Source organism: Xenopus laevis, chromosome 5S (assembly GCF_017654675.1).
Source record: "Xenopus laevis strain J_2021 chromosome 5S, Xenopus_laevis_v10.1, whole genome shotgun sequence".
Taxonomy (NCBI): domain Eukaryota; kingdom Metazoa; phylum Chordata; class Amphibia; order Anura; family Pipidae; genus Xenopus; species Xenopus laevis.
This window is the reverse complement of record NC_054380.1, coordinates 93650498-93666333: the sequence shown is the minus strand read 5'-3', so window position 1 is coordinate 93666333 and position 15836 is coordinate 93650498. Positions and strand designations below refer to the sequence as shown.

The window sequence follows — 15836 nt, the reverse complement described above, 5'->3', positions numbered from 1 at the left end:
AGCAACTCGTTCAAATATACTGGGGGTCGATATGACATTTTTTGTAATGTAATAGTTAGTCGCCACCTGTTGCTTAGAAGATAGTGGGGATTAGCCAGGATCAAATAAAGTTATAACATTTGCCAGGAGTGTCACTGTTTTGACATTTGGTATGTGTGTTTGTAGCCAGCTAAATACACTAATGCCAGAAAAGCGGGCTTTCAGTTGTTATTGGACCAAAAATATAAAGTATCATCTGATCTGATCAGACTTTCTTTACCTTTTTCTCAAAGGGTTAATATTTAGACTGGGCATAAGGTTTGTGACCCAGAGTTTATAAATATATTACCTATTCTTTGAAGAAAAGCTTACTGGATTTATCATTACTGACTTAAATATTAAGGACACATTTTTGGACTCTGTAATGTAATAAAAGTCACATAGTTTAGTTTACCAGGTGTAGTTACCCATACCAACATCAGCAGGTTAAAAGCAAACATCTGATAGGCTGCTCTGTGTAACTTACACACTGACGTTTAGCCCTGTGTTCCCCTGCTGTGAATTTAAATGCGTTTCACTGCAGGAGAGCGCATGGGGAAAATTTACTAACCGCTAAAAATTTGCCAGCGACTGCTTCACAGCCATCGCAACACTTCGCCAGGCGAAAGATCGCTCAGACATCACTAATTTCCTAAAACGCGACGTTTCATCCTGGGAGTCAGACGCTAGCGAACAATGCGAGCAAATCAAAGCGATGAAGAGCTATCGTTCAATTCTGCCTGGTGCAACTTTGCTAGAGGTCTTCGGCTCAGGCTAATTTGTATATGGCAGGAAATTTAAAGTTGAATGGACCTCTTTATGTTACATGCTGCATCTAATACATTACATTTCCACTGAAAACTACAAATGCCAAAGGAACCCTAATAAAGTCAATTGAGTTGCTATAATGCCCTACATATAAGCCCAGTATAAAATAATGTTCCCATATGTTATAAAATGTATGGGGGAAACCTGTTACACAAAAAGAATTTTAAACACTTTTGCAGCCTATCACCCTGAAAAAAGAAAAAGACGCCAGCGTTTTTTGGACTTTTTTCACTCAAAATATATGCTGTAAGTAACTGAAGATTGAGGAAGTTCTATGCACTCCATTGCACTTCGCCTGGTCTGAGCTGGTGAAGGCAAGCCTGGCGAAAGAATTTGCATAGTAACGTCCATTTCCCAGAGCGAAAAAGTCGCCTGGAGTTAGAGTGCGAATGACCGCTAGCGTCTATCTCCTTCGCTAGCGAAGTGATGTCTGCACCCGTTAATAAATCGGTGAAGTCCCTGAAAGCGATAACGCTGGCCAATCGTCACCAGCATTAGTCACTTCGCCCTTTAATAAATCTGCCCCCAAAGTATTCTTTTGAGGGGGCCTGTATTCACAAGCACGCATATAAGCAGTGAACGCAGTTGGAATACAGCATGTTCCAGTCCACCTGTGTTTGGTGCTTACATGTTCTTCCTGCTCTCCCCTGTGGTTGAACGTATTAAAACTAAAATACTAAAATACTGTATATATATATATATATATATAGATATATATATATATATATATATATATATATATATATATATATATATATATATATATATATATATATATATATATATATATATATATATATATATATATATATATATATTGAACCCTGATTGCATCCGTGGAATTTTTATTTTTGGCTTTGTGTTAGCAAAAAAATGAAAACTATATTAAGATGGCGACAATTCATGCCTCCGTGTTTTATTGCACTATAGCTTCCAGCAGCCTCATAAGCTTTTACCTGAAGGTGGGAATGGTAGTTCAGCTGCATCCAGAAGATTGTCTATCACATGAACATTCTTCACGTTATATATATATATATTTTTTTTTGTAATTATTTTTTATAACAAATTTATTTTTTATGATTAATTAGTTTGGGATGTGATGATGCCTAGTCAATTTTTACTTTATAATGTGCATGTGCAGAATGTTTATTTTAAAAGAAAAATGTTTTGGCATTTTTCGCTTACATATACATGCAGTGTATTCTATTGGCAAAAGAATGAGTATGCCAGCCTAACCATGCATTTTGTTTCCATGGCAATCAAAAGTACCATTTGTCTAGGCCTGTGCTAATGCACGGAGAATGTTCAAGTTGACAGTGACATGTATCTCTTAGCCTTTGTTAGTATGTATAGGAAAGTGCTACATTCCAGAAGATACCAGTGCTGAGCTGGGCACATTCTGCAGCAAATTCCACATACATTAAAGACAATAAAATACAAGACAAAGTTGTATATTCCAGCACAAATACACATCCATTAAAAGCTACCACAGTGTGTTCCATGATACAATTATTTTATATTCATCTACTAGATTTATTACAAAAACTAGGAAAACAATTCCCTGAACATGTTTCATATGATTCACCACTGTGCTGTTCATTGGATGCAAATGTGTGGCTTTTAAAGCACCAGAATGTGATGGAATCAATACAGACTGCTGTGAAATGAAGGCAGATTGTGAGATGTCATCTATTTGCATTAACATGTAGTCCATTCAGGCATCTTTAATCCTTTGTTTATATTATTAAGGCTTTATGAAACTTGCTTGACCACCATGCAAACAAATCAGTTCTGATATATGTTAACCCAGCATTATTCATATGGATTCCAAATTAACAACTTCACTCACCAATATCCAGTAACCTGTATTTCTATAAAACAGTTGTTGCCAGCTGGAAGGGCCACATGTGTGATTATTTGCTTCTAGTTAACTCTTTTTGTGGTTTTTAAAGATATTTATATATTTAGTATAAAGAAAGCAACTGTTAAAATTTTAAAAAGCTGAGTGTTCAATTGCAGTCTCTAAAAACCCACCAAAGGTTGGTAGTGGCCACTGTGGAAGATAATGGATGTAATGTAATAGTGTAGAAACTTACTGATATATATACAGTAGGGGCAAATGCCTGTTCTTGAGACAGGGGCTCTACTATTTTCCATAAAAAATAAAACAATTTGGGGTGGGGTTTCAGCATGTAAAGTGATTCAAGTCTATACTGTTTGTGCATGCAGTGCTGTTGGAACTTTCTGCCTCAGTGAGTTACACCTACAGAGCTTACACTCAAGTGCTGGTGTTATAAGTACTGTCAAAACTGTCTTTTGTTTGTTTTCTTTGAGAGAGGTCACAGTTGGTAACCAAAATGTTGGACTACTAATTAAAAACGTTTTGCTGTTGAGTGCTATACTTTGTTTGTGTAACTGCTGAAATACACAGGCTTAAAATCAGCCCCTGTAAGGGCATGAGCCTCCTCTCCTGCCTGCACCCAGAACTATTGCGTTAGCTCAGGTGTAGGCACACGCGGCTGATTTCGACATGAGATTTTGCATTCTGTATTTCAGCAGGATTATTTCAGCCCCCCTTGTGGCACTAGCCTTAGGTGTTAAATATATCCAACCAACGAAGTGTACCACTAAATAGTTAAGCAGCAAGTAATGTTACTCACTCTTGACTCAGAAATGTTATGATCTTGAAACGTTTATGGCAGTGGTATGAATGTAAGCTTTAGCTAGACTGATGAGAAACTGGTGGTCACTGCTTTTAAAAGACCAAAAGGGATCTCTATGCATTTACATATAGTGCACCGTAACACGGCACTAGTGTATTAGCTTCAGGATCACTACTGCATTTACACAAACACGCTACTATGTAGCCATGGGGCAGCCATTCAAGTTAAAATTGGAAAATAGGGAGTAAAAAAAAATAAATTTTGCACTTTATTGCGTCAATTTAAGATAAATGGAGAAAGTTGGAAAATTCAGGTTACTTGATTGCACACTTAACGCAGGCCCTTGTAGTGCCAACCAGCCTTTTTTTCAACCTCATGGGACTCTTTGATGTTTGTAATGCATTAAGTGCTACAGTATTTAATGAGTGACAGAGTATCATAATATCCCAGTGGCTCGTCTGGGTGTGGGCCTGCCTGAGGCAATTCCATTCTCTACATTTAAAGAGCTTAACTTCTGGTTCAAAAACTGGAAATTCTGACTACATTTACCAATAAAGTATCACCTAAGGCAAGTTTTTCAGTGTGTATCATGTTCCCCTGACTGGATTCCTTGCAGGCAAATTCATGTAAAAAAATGTCAAATTGCCAGGGAAAAGCAAAAGACAAATGGGCACTCCAGAGGATTCCAGGAGGGGTCCAGGACTGTATTTAGGTCTGAGGCCTAGGCACCGGACCTAAATACACCCCTTTGTGATGCGCGTGATGTCAGTGTGTCGTGCTCGTGATGTCATACGCACTGTCATGGAAGTGACATCACACGATGTGTACGCATGACGTCACTTCTTCCAACAAGCCTGGCCTTATACCCCTCACCCCCCCATGTCTTTCACCAGATTTCCTAATGAAATCCGTGGAGGAGGCTGGGCGATGGTTTTTTTTAAACTTAAAAAATAAATGTACAGGCACCTGAGGGCCGCCCCCTAAAACCTGCTACTCTCAGGTGCTTTAATCTAAATACGCCCCTGAAGGGGTCACAAAAATGTAAAAGAAAAAATGCTTTATTCAAAGTTGCATTAAAAAATCAACATCTCCTTCCTCCCTATATGTTTTGTGTGCCAGGGTTACTTAGTCATGGGCTATGGGTCATTGCTAGGTATCCCTGGGACACAAAACATGTGAGGAGATGTTGACTTTTTTATGCAAATTTGAATAAAATATTTTTACTTCTACATTTACGTGACCCTATGTTGAATCCTTTGTAGCGCCCATTTTTCTATTGCCTATGATTTGCCGTTCTGTTCCCTATCTGTGGGTTCAGGCAGGTGCACCCAGGCCACATTCCATACTTGAGTGCTTCAACGTTTCATTCGTTTGTGAGCTCTTTTTCCCTTTGTTTGTTCTATAAGAGCAAAAGATAAACATGGTCCAATTATGTGTTTATGTTTCTCAGATGGCTTCTAATGATAACCAAAATGAAAGGACTCCGGAAGATCTCCAGCCAGGGGACCTGATTGAAATATTCCGACCAGCTTACCAACACTGGGCCCTATACCTTGGTGATGGTTATGTCATCAACGTGGCTCCACTGGGTAAAAACTGCACTTGCATAGATTTCTCAAAGTGTGTTTACACTATATACTGTAAATGAAGGATCATTATAATAATATTCAGTTCTGCTCTCAGGTTAGGAAGAAGTATGGGTTTATTAACCAAAGATGGGATTTTTTTTATGAGCTCAAAAAATTGCTTGATACTCTGCAAGTGACCTCTACAAAGCCCTGACCAGCAGCATCATCAGGGTAATTAGAGAGCAATATGTAAACTTATTTATACTTTAAGCACCAGATTGGACATAGCTTAGAGTTATGGGGCAAATTTACTTACCTTCGAAGTTGCGCCAGCGCTGTGTTCGAGGCACTTCGTCAGGCGAAGTTTCGCCAGGGCACTGCTAATTCACTAAAATCCAAAGTTGCGCTCAGGTAGGCGAAAAGTAGCGAAGTTGCGCTAGCATCAATTCGGCAAGCCAAGCAAAGTTACGCTAGCGATGCCTAATTTGTATACGGCGCCAAATTAAAGTACATTGGACGTATACATAGCAGCAAATAGTTTACACTACACAAGCCCAGGGAACCTTAATAAAATAGTTGTTATTTTGCCCTATACATGTACCCACTGTATAATTTAGGTGTCATATGTTACGAAATGAAGGCGGGAAGGAAGGTACACCCAAAAAAATTTATGATCTTTTTCAGCCTCTCACCCTTAAAAAAGGAAAAGACGCCAGCGTTTTTTTGGGACTTAGAAAAAATTTCAACTTTTTTTGAAGCAAGCCCTATCTACTCTCTGGTCTGAGGTGGCGAAGGCAAGTCTGGCGCAAGAGGTAACCTTCAGCAAAATGAGCAAGTTAGTGAATTAGCGTAGTTACGTCCCTTTGCCATAGCGCAACTTCGCCTGGCGTAAGAGTGCAAAGTAGCGCTAGAGTAGGTCCACTTTGCTAGCAAATTGACGCCAGCGCCCTTTAAATCGGCAAAGTAATGAAATGATGTCACACTGGTGAATTTTCGCTAGTGTTAGCCATTTTGCCCTTTAATAAATTTGCCCCATGGATTGTGGTGTTTAATGAAGACCATTTAGAAACAAATTTGAGGCAAGTCATTGTCATTTTACATCTTGGTCCTGTTCTAAGTAAGAGTAGTCTTTACAATGTAAGAACCAAAAATCAACGGAGGAGTTTATCAATGTGTATATATTAAAAACTCAAAAAATATGAGTTTTAATTACTATAAAATGTGAATTTTTTGTGGGGGGAAAAAATTAATTTTTTTGACATTTATTAGACCCCGATGCTGCAAAAAGCCCAAATTTGAATTTTTATTTTTCGCTGGACTTTTGCAAATTTCTCGGCAAAGCAAAATGGGACAGATTTGCCCCAGATTTGCCCATCACTATAAATAACCCCTTTGTTGTCAGTAGTGAAAAATTCAAACTGATTGAATAGCTGCTGAGAGTTATTTCCCCAAAGCATCTCAGGTTTGAAGCTTGAAATTCCTCTTTCTAATAAGTGTAATTAGTAACAATTTTCTGTAATTTTGTGGGTTTGTCCATTCAAAGATTTTTCAAATGAACAATTAAAATAGACATGTATATTTCAAGCATGCAAACAATGAAGTTATCTGAAATTATAGGGATGTCTCACCTTCCAAACACTTTTTTCAGTTCAGCCCTTTTCACGAGACTTTTTTCAATTGTTTTCCATTCTTTTACTTTTAACCATTTTCCCCAAAATGTAAGTTTTAAAGTATAATGTTCCTGTCCCTGGTGTTTCAATCTGGCAGTTTAGTAATCCAGGTGCAGATTCTGAACCGTTGCCATTTTCGTACATTACTTGATACATTTCTCAGCAGCATCTGTGCAATATTAGTAATGGTTTTATCAATTCTAACAGCTGCTTTTAAAGGGGAACTCCACAAAAACACAACGTAAGCTTTTTGAAAAGTAAAATAATTTCAAGCAACTTTGCAAAAAAACGTTATTTAAAAAAATATGCAGACTTTTCATGATTTTTAATGGTTTCTGACAGTTCCCTAAGCCTAGCCCCCTGTTGTCCTGCCGATCTCTCTGACTACTTTGCTGAGCCGGCTGACTACTGTTACTTTGTATTAACAGCCAGCTGTGGACAAGTTGTTACAATTTATAACATCAGTGTTTAGTCCCTCCTTCCCTGCCAGGATTTCAAATGATGCAGAAAGAGAAGAACTGTTAACCAGCTGGATTTCAGCATAGAAAATGGCATTTATTCATACTTTTTGAAGAAACAGGTAACTGTGATGGGTATATTAGGGGTTTCTGTGTTGTGTGGACCTCTTTATTAAATTTTGGTTTGGAAGCCAGAGTTCCCCTATAATGAAGTTGGTGATACCCCCTCCCAGTGCAGCTTTAGAAAGATGGTGAAAAATTCAACTTAACACTTCAATAGTAACAAACAGTCACAAATAGAAAATAAAAAGTAATTGGAAAAAAAAGCCTTTAGTTCTGGTGATCTGAAACCAACTTAACTGAAAAAAATTGTTGGAAGGTGAACAATGGTGTGTTTTATGTATATCGTTTGTTTAGTGGGGAAATAAGGAGCTTGGATTTATTGCTATAAAAGATACTGTCACGGTTATGGTCCCAGAAGGGAAGTGTTAAGGTTACCAGTTGTGAGGAAAGAAATTGACAAAAAAAACAGAGACCATCTGCATGATAGTCATGTTTTGCTGTCATGAACCTGCCAAACTAAAAAACAAAGACAATATATGCTCTTCATCAGTCGCTCATTAGTTGGCCTGAAACTTGTGGGTTGGACAAGTTTGGGTCTAGAAATATGGCCCATGGTGTGGTTGGATCAGACTTGAAACTGGACCTGTTGATGCTGGCGATGCACTCATGGCAGTCTCTTTTCTCTGGTGGCATCATCATACAATAAACTCTGGTTCTATACCCCTCTGCGTGTTGCTGCATTGACACACAGATGCACAGTGATGGCCTGAATGCAGCTACATGGAGCAGAGATTGGCCTGAAATGCATTCTTTCATGTTCAGGGTGATCTCCTCTCCTTGTAGCTGCAATGCTGTTCCTGTCAGTACAGTTACAAACAGAAGCATAGGTGTAGTGAAGCATGCCACATGCCCAGTGCCTTAACCTTAAAGGAGAACAGAAACCTTTAGTAGGTACAAAAATATAGAAAATAAGGACAGTAATGGGTTGTGCAAGGAGGGAGTAGGGCCGTTGGAGGGGGGTTGGGGGAAGGTTCATTCTCCTTTAAATGTTACCATGGTGAAAAACTTCCTGTATGTGTTATATTCTACAAAATATTGGATTGTTACAATAATCCTTGTACTAAAATCTGGCTTTACCACCTACTACGAACATAGAACTTAGTGTTAATATTGCATGGCAATAAATGTTTGCTTCTGTTTTATCTCAATACACCTGTATGGTTTGAGCTTCAAATACTAACTCTCCCAAACAACATGTATTTTAGTAATTGGAATCAGATAGTACAGTGAATTGCCAGTTTCTTGATGAATATCATTCACATATTGGTAAACAGATTAGCATATTGTGCACCACTTTATACTAAGACTTTCATATTTCTTGTTTACAGAAGAGACTGCTGCTGCTTCGTTCTCAAGTGCCAAGTCAGTTTTTAGCAGGAAAGCTCTTGTTAAGATGCAACTTCTGAAAGATGTAGTCGGAAGCAATACGTATAAAGTAAACAATAAATATGATGATAAATATACGCCTTTGCCAGCTGAAGAAATTATCCAACGGGCAGAACTTCTTATTGGCCAAGAAGTATGTTACGACCTCCTTGGGAATAACTGTGAGCATTTTGTAACCCTACTTCGCTACGGGGAAGGAGTGTCTGATCAGGTGACAAATTTTTAGTAGCAGTTTTTTTAAACATGTAACACATAGTAAATAAAAACATCAAAAATCAGCAGATTCTATATAGGCAATGGAGTTTAAGTACTAGAATTTGGGACAGGCAGAAAATCCTATGTGCCATTTTCATAAAAATTTACATTGTAAAAAGAATATTGATACATGAAATACAGTGGGCTATCAGATCTCTTTGTATAGAACACATTTAGCCATGGGTTCAGTATTTAACAGTATAAGGATGGGAGCTTTTGACAAACTTAAACAAGGGTTAGACGCAAAGATCCATTTTGTACGAATCTTCGTTTCATACAATTTTCCGACCATGAGTGTCCCGTGGTGATTGGTCATTTAGCCGATCGGACAGGTTAGAATATTTTGGTCGGCTAATGTTAATTTCTCTGCATGTATTGTGTAGTGTTGTCTATAGTATCTGACTATATCATTGGGAGACTGTCACCAGTTTTTTGTCGGACATAACTTTCCTACGGTTACTGTCGGGGCAGAACATTGTCTGATTTTACTACTTTATTTGATCTGAATGGTTAGTGGCAGGTCAGGAGATTGTACGTCCGATATTGAAGGTATATCTGCATGTCTATGGCCAGTTTAACAATAACTGCCCTCTTTTTCATTCATACATCATTTATATTATACTGTTCTTCCAGGCCAGTGACCTTATATTGCCAAAATGAAACTTCAGTCCCTCTCACAGATTAACTTTTATCAAATAATGCTTTAAGCATGCCGGTTTAGCCCACCATTTCTCAAGTGTTTAACAAAGAGCAATAACACCTATTTATACACCTGGAATTATACAATGTCTATCCATTTGCAGTTCATAAACTGAATTCAAAGCCTAATAGATTGTGAATAGACTCTTCTTGTTAATGGGGTTGTTCACCTTCCAAACACTTTTTTCGGTTCAGTTGTTTTCAGATAAAAAAATACTTTTTTCAATTGCTTGCCATCTTTTATTTTTTGCCGTTTAGCCAAAATTTAAGTTTAAAGTTGAATGTTCCTGTCTTTAGTGTTTCAACCTGAAAGCTCAGTGATCCAGCAGATTCTAAACTGCTACAGTTAATTGATACAATTAGTTGATACATTTCTCAGCAGTATCTTTGGAATATTAGCAACTATTGTATCAATTCTAACAGCTTCTTCTAAAGAATAAGTAAACCTTAAAAATAGGTGAATGTAAAATTGACGAGAGTACTATTCTAAGCACTTTTGTAATTTACATTCATCATTTATTTTTTTTGGATCCCGAGATATTAAGGGATACATATGCTATTAATATGAAGGAGTTTTGTTACAACAGCACCACCTGCTGGTCAATTTCTGACCAGTCTGACCACCAAGTAGTCAAGGAAGTTGTCAGGAGAAAGAAAGAGGCTGCTCTGATGTTCTTCTGCTTAGGAAAACAATTAGAAAACTTTCTCAAATCTTTCCTAAGCAGAAGAACATCAGAACAGCCTCTTTCTTTCTCCTGACAACTTCCTTGACTACTTGGTGGTCAGACTGGTGTGAAACTGACCAGCAGGTGGCGATGTTGGAACAAAATTCATTCATATTAACAGCACATGTATTCTTTAATATCTTGGGATTTAAAAAAAAAAAAATAATAAATGTACATTGCAAAAGTTCTTAGAATAACACCCTCATCAATTTTACATTCACTTATTTTTAAGGTTTACTTATCCTTTAATGAAGCTCAAGGATTCTGCTCCAAACCAACTGAAACCAACTGAACTGAAAAAAGAGTGTTTGCAGGTAAACAGCCCCTTTAAACACTGAGAACACTGAGAAAAGCTTGAGCTAAACCCACCCTAAGCATTGTCCCTTATGGTGATGCCTGTGAACCCTGAATCAATCTTGATTTACATGTTCACACTTTAACACCAGCAATTTTGGAGGCAATATTTTCTATATTTGAATGAGTCAGACTAAGGAAGTAGTCAGTGGACTCTTGTGTTCTAGCAATCTGTTTGTAGCACCTGCAAGGGAAAGGAGAGGCTCCAGAGTTTAGGGGATGGGAAAGATGAACACATGATAGAACTTACTGGAGGAAAGGGAAGAGATAGAAAGACATGGCAAGAACGTTCTCCTTTCTTTTCTGTATTTGTGTCTGTATATGTAGGTGTGTTCTCCGAAGGTGCTTTTACCTGGGTGCTGCACCCGCCATTGTTTGTAAGTTGCCCAGCTCTGCTCTCGCCACTCTGATAGATACAGTGTACCTCAAAACATGGCCCAACGTCCTAGCCTGCCTTGATAGAAGTCTTCTTGCAGAAGTTGGTAGGACTGCATGCTTCCGAAACTTCACTTCATGTTGAATTTGCAAAAGTACAGGCCTGACAGATTCTGTAAAAACGTTTCCATTACTGTGCATGAGGTTGGCACGGGCTTTGATTATTTTGTGAACATACTGTACCTGGCTAGTTTTTTCCCCATCTATTAAGTTTTTTGGAGATGCCTCTGTATATTCAGTACAGTATGTATCTTTAAGTGTGTATGTATATATGTGTAGACGTACCTTTGACTTTCTTGCCAGGACGCTAGATGACCCCTTGTGAAACCCTGCCTCAGACTGCATTTCACCTTGGACTGCTGCCTGTCTCTGAGCTTTAACAACCACATTTTTAAACTGGAAATTCATCTCTTTTAGAGCAGGGACTGCAGATAATGAGGACCAAATTCCTTTGGGGGTTATGTAATAAAAGGCACTAAGTTTGCCCAGGAGCAGTAACCCATAGCAACCAACCAGCAGGTAGCATTTACTGGTCACCTGTCTAAAAGCAAACATCTTATTGGTTGCTATGGGTTACTGCTCCTAGGCAAACTTAGTGCCTTTTATTACATATGGGTGATAGTCTTTTGTAAGTGTCAATCTTAAAGTGAACTTTACTATCCAGCAATCCAAGCGTGCTGAGCACACAGTCCCACCCCTATGTGGGAACCACATTCCCACGTCCCTTTCGGCCTCCCAATTTTGTTCACCTCTGGAACTGCTGAACCTGTCATGCAAAGTCTGCAATTGCTTAGTAAATCATTTACATATTTGAGAAACTAGTTTAGATATTTTGTAATTAACAATTCAATAGAGTAGAGTTCAATTACAAAGAGGCCACAGTGGAATGACTGATCAAAAGTTAAGATTCAGTTTTTTCACAATTGGAGAAAAAACACAAACATGAATATAATGCAGAATGCGTTTTGAAAACTCTAATAGTAGCAATTTATTATTATTATAATATATTTAGGTTTGTGAATGCTTAAGCTATTTAAGCCATAACCAATTCAATTGGTTGTTGATTTGGTTATGGCTTACTAAATGGGTTAAAGGGATACTGTCATGGGAAAATATTTTTTTCAAAATGAATCAGTTAATAGTGCTGCTCCAGCAGAATTCTGCACTGAAATCCATTTCTCAAAAGAGCAAACAGATTATTTTATATTTAATTTTGAAATCTGACATGGGGCTAGACATATGGTCAATTTCCCAGCTGTCCCAAGTCACTGTGCAAATTTGTTCACGAAACTGCGGTGAAAATTCGCAGTGCAAAAAACGCCCATAAGAAAAAATGTCCATTGACTTTAATGCATTTGGAGAAAAAAGTCACCATAAGAAAAACGCCCATTGACTTCTATGCATTGGAACAACAAAGTCGCCATAAGAAAAAACGCCCATTGACTAATACACTAGGACAAAAAAAGTCGCCATAAGAAAAAACTCCCATTGACTTTAATGCATTTGGAGAATTAAAGGAAAACTGTACCCCCAAAATGAATACTTAAAGGAAAACTATACCCCCCAAACAATGTAGGTCTCTATTAAAAGATACTGAGTAAAACAGCTCATGTGTTAAACCCTGCTTCATTATCATAATAATATACTTTTATAGTAGTATGTGCCATTGGGTAATCATAAATAGAAAATTGCCATTTTAAAAAATAAGGGCCGCCCCCTGAGATTGTACGATTCACTGTGCACACATACAAACCACATGTAAGGTCACATGAGCCAATTAACAGACAGAGTTCTGCCTTTTGCTTCCTCACTTCTTCCTGTTACAGTTAGTGTTGTAGTATTTCTGGTCAGGTGATCTCTGAGGCAGCACAGATAGAGTCACGAAATGGTGGTTCAAGGCAATAGATGTAAAAGGGCAATATTTATGTAAATATATATTCCAGTTTGGTAAGATTCTTTAATATGTCATTCAATTTGATATAAACTATCTGTTGCTTAAGTATTCATTTTGGGGGTATAGTTTTCCTTTAAGCAACAGGTTCATTTACATGAAGCAGGGTTTTACACATGAGCTGTTTTACTCAGTATCTTTTAATAGAGACCTACATTGTTGATATAGTTTTCCTTTAATTCACCATAACTAAAAACACCCATTGACTTTAATACATTTGGAGAAAAAAGTCACCATAAGAAAAATCGCCCATTGATTTTAATACATTTGGGGGCAAATTCACTATGCGCCGAAGCGCCTAACGCTAGCATCAATTCGCTAGCGTTGGTCATTTTCGTTACTTTGTAAATTCACTTACGAATGCTGGCGTAAATTCGTTAGTGTTACTTCGCACCCTTACGCCTGCCGAATTTTCGCAATGGATGTAACTACGCAAATTCACTAACGCGCGCATTGTACTTAACGCTACCTTTTACGCTAGACTTCCTTCGCCACCTCAGACCAGGCGAAGCGCAATAGAGTAGATAGGGATTGCTTCAAAAAAAGTTCAAATTTTTTCTAAGCCCCAAAAAACGCTGGCGTTTTTTCTATATTATGGGTGATAGGCTGAAAAAGATCAAAATATTTTTTTGGGGCTCCCCTCCTTCCCCCCTACATTTCCTAACTCATGGCAACTTAACTTTACAGTGGGCACATGTGTAGGGCAAAAAAAAAATTTTATTTGATGTTTTGAAGGTTTCCCAGGCATTTGTAGTGATTCTACGTATTCCTCCATTGAAATTTGAATTTGGCGCCGTATGCAAATTAACCATCGCTAGCGAATCAACGCTAGCGCAACTTCGCAACCTTACGCTACCCCCGAGCACAACTTCGGATTTTAGTGAATTTGCGGAGCGCTGGCGAAACTACGCCTGGCAAAGTGTGGCGAAGTGCGGCAAAGTTACGCCTGGCGCAACTACGACTCTTAGTGAATTTGCCCCTTGGTGCGACAAAAATGGTTATGCGCATAAAAAAATTTACTTCAATTCGTTTCACGTAATTTCTCCAGGACAGATTTGCTCATCACTATTAAAGAACAAAGAAAGAACAAATAATACTGAATCACAGTAGAACACATTTAAACAGATAATCATGTACAGGTACAGGGCTCGTAAAAACAGTGAGCAGATTTTTACCATTGCATTCAAATGTTTGCTTTCATTGTCTAAAGCTGGCCGTAGATGTTAAGGTTTTTAAAAGATCTTTTCATTATAGTTAGACCAAGCTTATCTTGATCGTTTAACTGTATGATTTGTTACCATTTCCATTTTGTCTAGTTGAAGCCAGGAAAACTGCCTGCTTGGCACTGCAAACAATTGGACAATAGATACATTTCACTGTGACCGTTGAAAAGTTTCTAACCTGGCCGATTAATTCGTTAGGTGCATGATCGATCGATTCCCACTAACCTCACGATAATTTGGCGGATTGTTTGGATTGCACTGAAATCTGTCGTTCATCAAAGAAAAATCTTTGCGTCTGTGGGGGCTTGACTCACAGCTGCCTGATCAGCCAAAATCATTGGCCAGCATGGAAAGACCCATGGCACACAGGGACACCACTAATGTCAGGCAGATTTCATTCAAGAAAGTGATAGGCTACATTCAGACACCAATTCACTAGATATGCCCCTTGTACCAAGTGCCTTAATTGTACAATATGTGCCCTGTGCCTAGTTAACTGGATCACACTTCACATACTGTATTTGTATGTTCTTTTCTTTTTCAGGCCAATAGAGCTATTGGCGCCATTGGGTTTGTCACAGCGGCTGCAGGAGCATTCTCATTACTTGGCATGTTTCAAAACAAGTCAAGGCAAGGACAACGTTAAAATGAACATTAGCAAAGGATGGATTTGAAAATGAATGGGGGAAAAAAACGCATATATTGGAGTGGTAATTTTCTTCATATGATACAATGGTTTAGTCTATATTTACAATAAAACCCTTAGTACCATAATGTTGTTCTTATTGAAATGTGTCATAGCTTTTGTCTGGGGCATCCACTAAAGAGCCACCACTAATCTGACAAAACATAACCTATAAAATCTCAATCTGCTATCTTTTTCATGGGTACTGAACACCATGCTAGCCTTTTTTTTGCACACTGATGAGCAAATACAAGCAGAAACACTCCACTCACACATTTCTGAAACCTTTACACAGTGGGTTATCAACATACCCAAAACATTGCTGTGGGGCCAGGACTGATGTGCAATCTTAAAGTGTGTTTTGTAAAAGAGGCCATCTAGGCCAAAATTTGAGGGTCCCTAAGAAAATATTGTTATAGTAACTTTTGGCTCTGTCACCAAAAACAGCCAAATCTACCTCTCAGGGCTATAGGACTTGGCATTCTACCTGCCACAGTAAAAACTCCTTTTGCTTCAGCATTACCATGTTGTGCCAGTATCACTATGCAACGCAATGACTATTGTTTTCAATGGGCAGACATACATGCTAACAATAGGGGTAATTTATGAAGACACCAGACAGAAGGGCAAGAGCACTAAGGGGTGCAAAGTAGAAGTCCCCCTTCTATCTGGGGTCTTCATAAATACATGATATACTTTGTGCTGTATAGCAGAGTGCACCTTTGCTGACCAGAGAGCTGGATTTATCTTTCCTGCCTTCCTCCAGGCCCAGTGGCTGTACCTTCCCCCATCTGT

The 15836-nt window shown here is 38.3% G+C and overlaps 1 protein-coding gene across 1 annotated transcript; it reads left to right on the top strand.

The window, feature by feature from the left end:
• The first annotated feature begins 4959 nt into the window (after window positions 1–4959).
• plaat1.S (phospholipase A and acyltransferase 1 S homeolog) lies at window positions 4960–15112 on the top strand. The gene is made up of 3 exons (XM_018264792.2): window positions 4960–5098; window positions 8657–8925; window positions 14901–15112. Exons 1-3 carry the CDS (start codon window positions 4960–4962, stop codon window positions 15000–15002), a joined length of 510 nt encoding a protein of 169 aa, XP_018120281.2. The 3' UTR covers window positions 15003–15112.
• Window positions 15113–15836: the final 724 nt, after the last annotated feature.

Bases quoted from the DNA above. Each gene is read 5' to 3' on its own strand.
- plaat1.S (XM_018264792.2), top strand. From the start codon at position 4,960: ATGGCTTCTAATGATAACCAAAATGAAAGGACTCCGGAAGATCTCCAG. The intron at 5,099-8,656 runs GTAAAAACTGCA...TCTTGTTTACAG, and splicing joins CATCAACGTGGCTCCACTGG to AAGAGACTGCTGCTGCTTCG. The intron at 8,926-14,900 runs GTGACAAATTTT...TTTCTTTTTCAG, and splicing joins GGGAAGGAGTGTCTGATCAG to GCCAATAGAGCTATTGGCGC.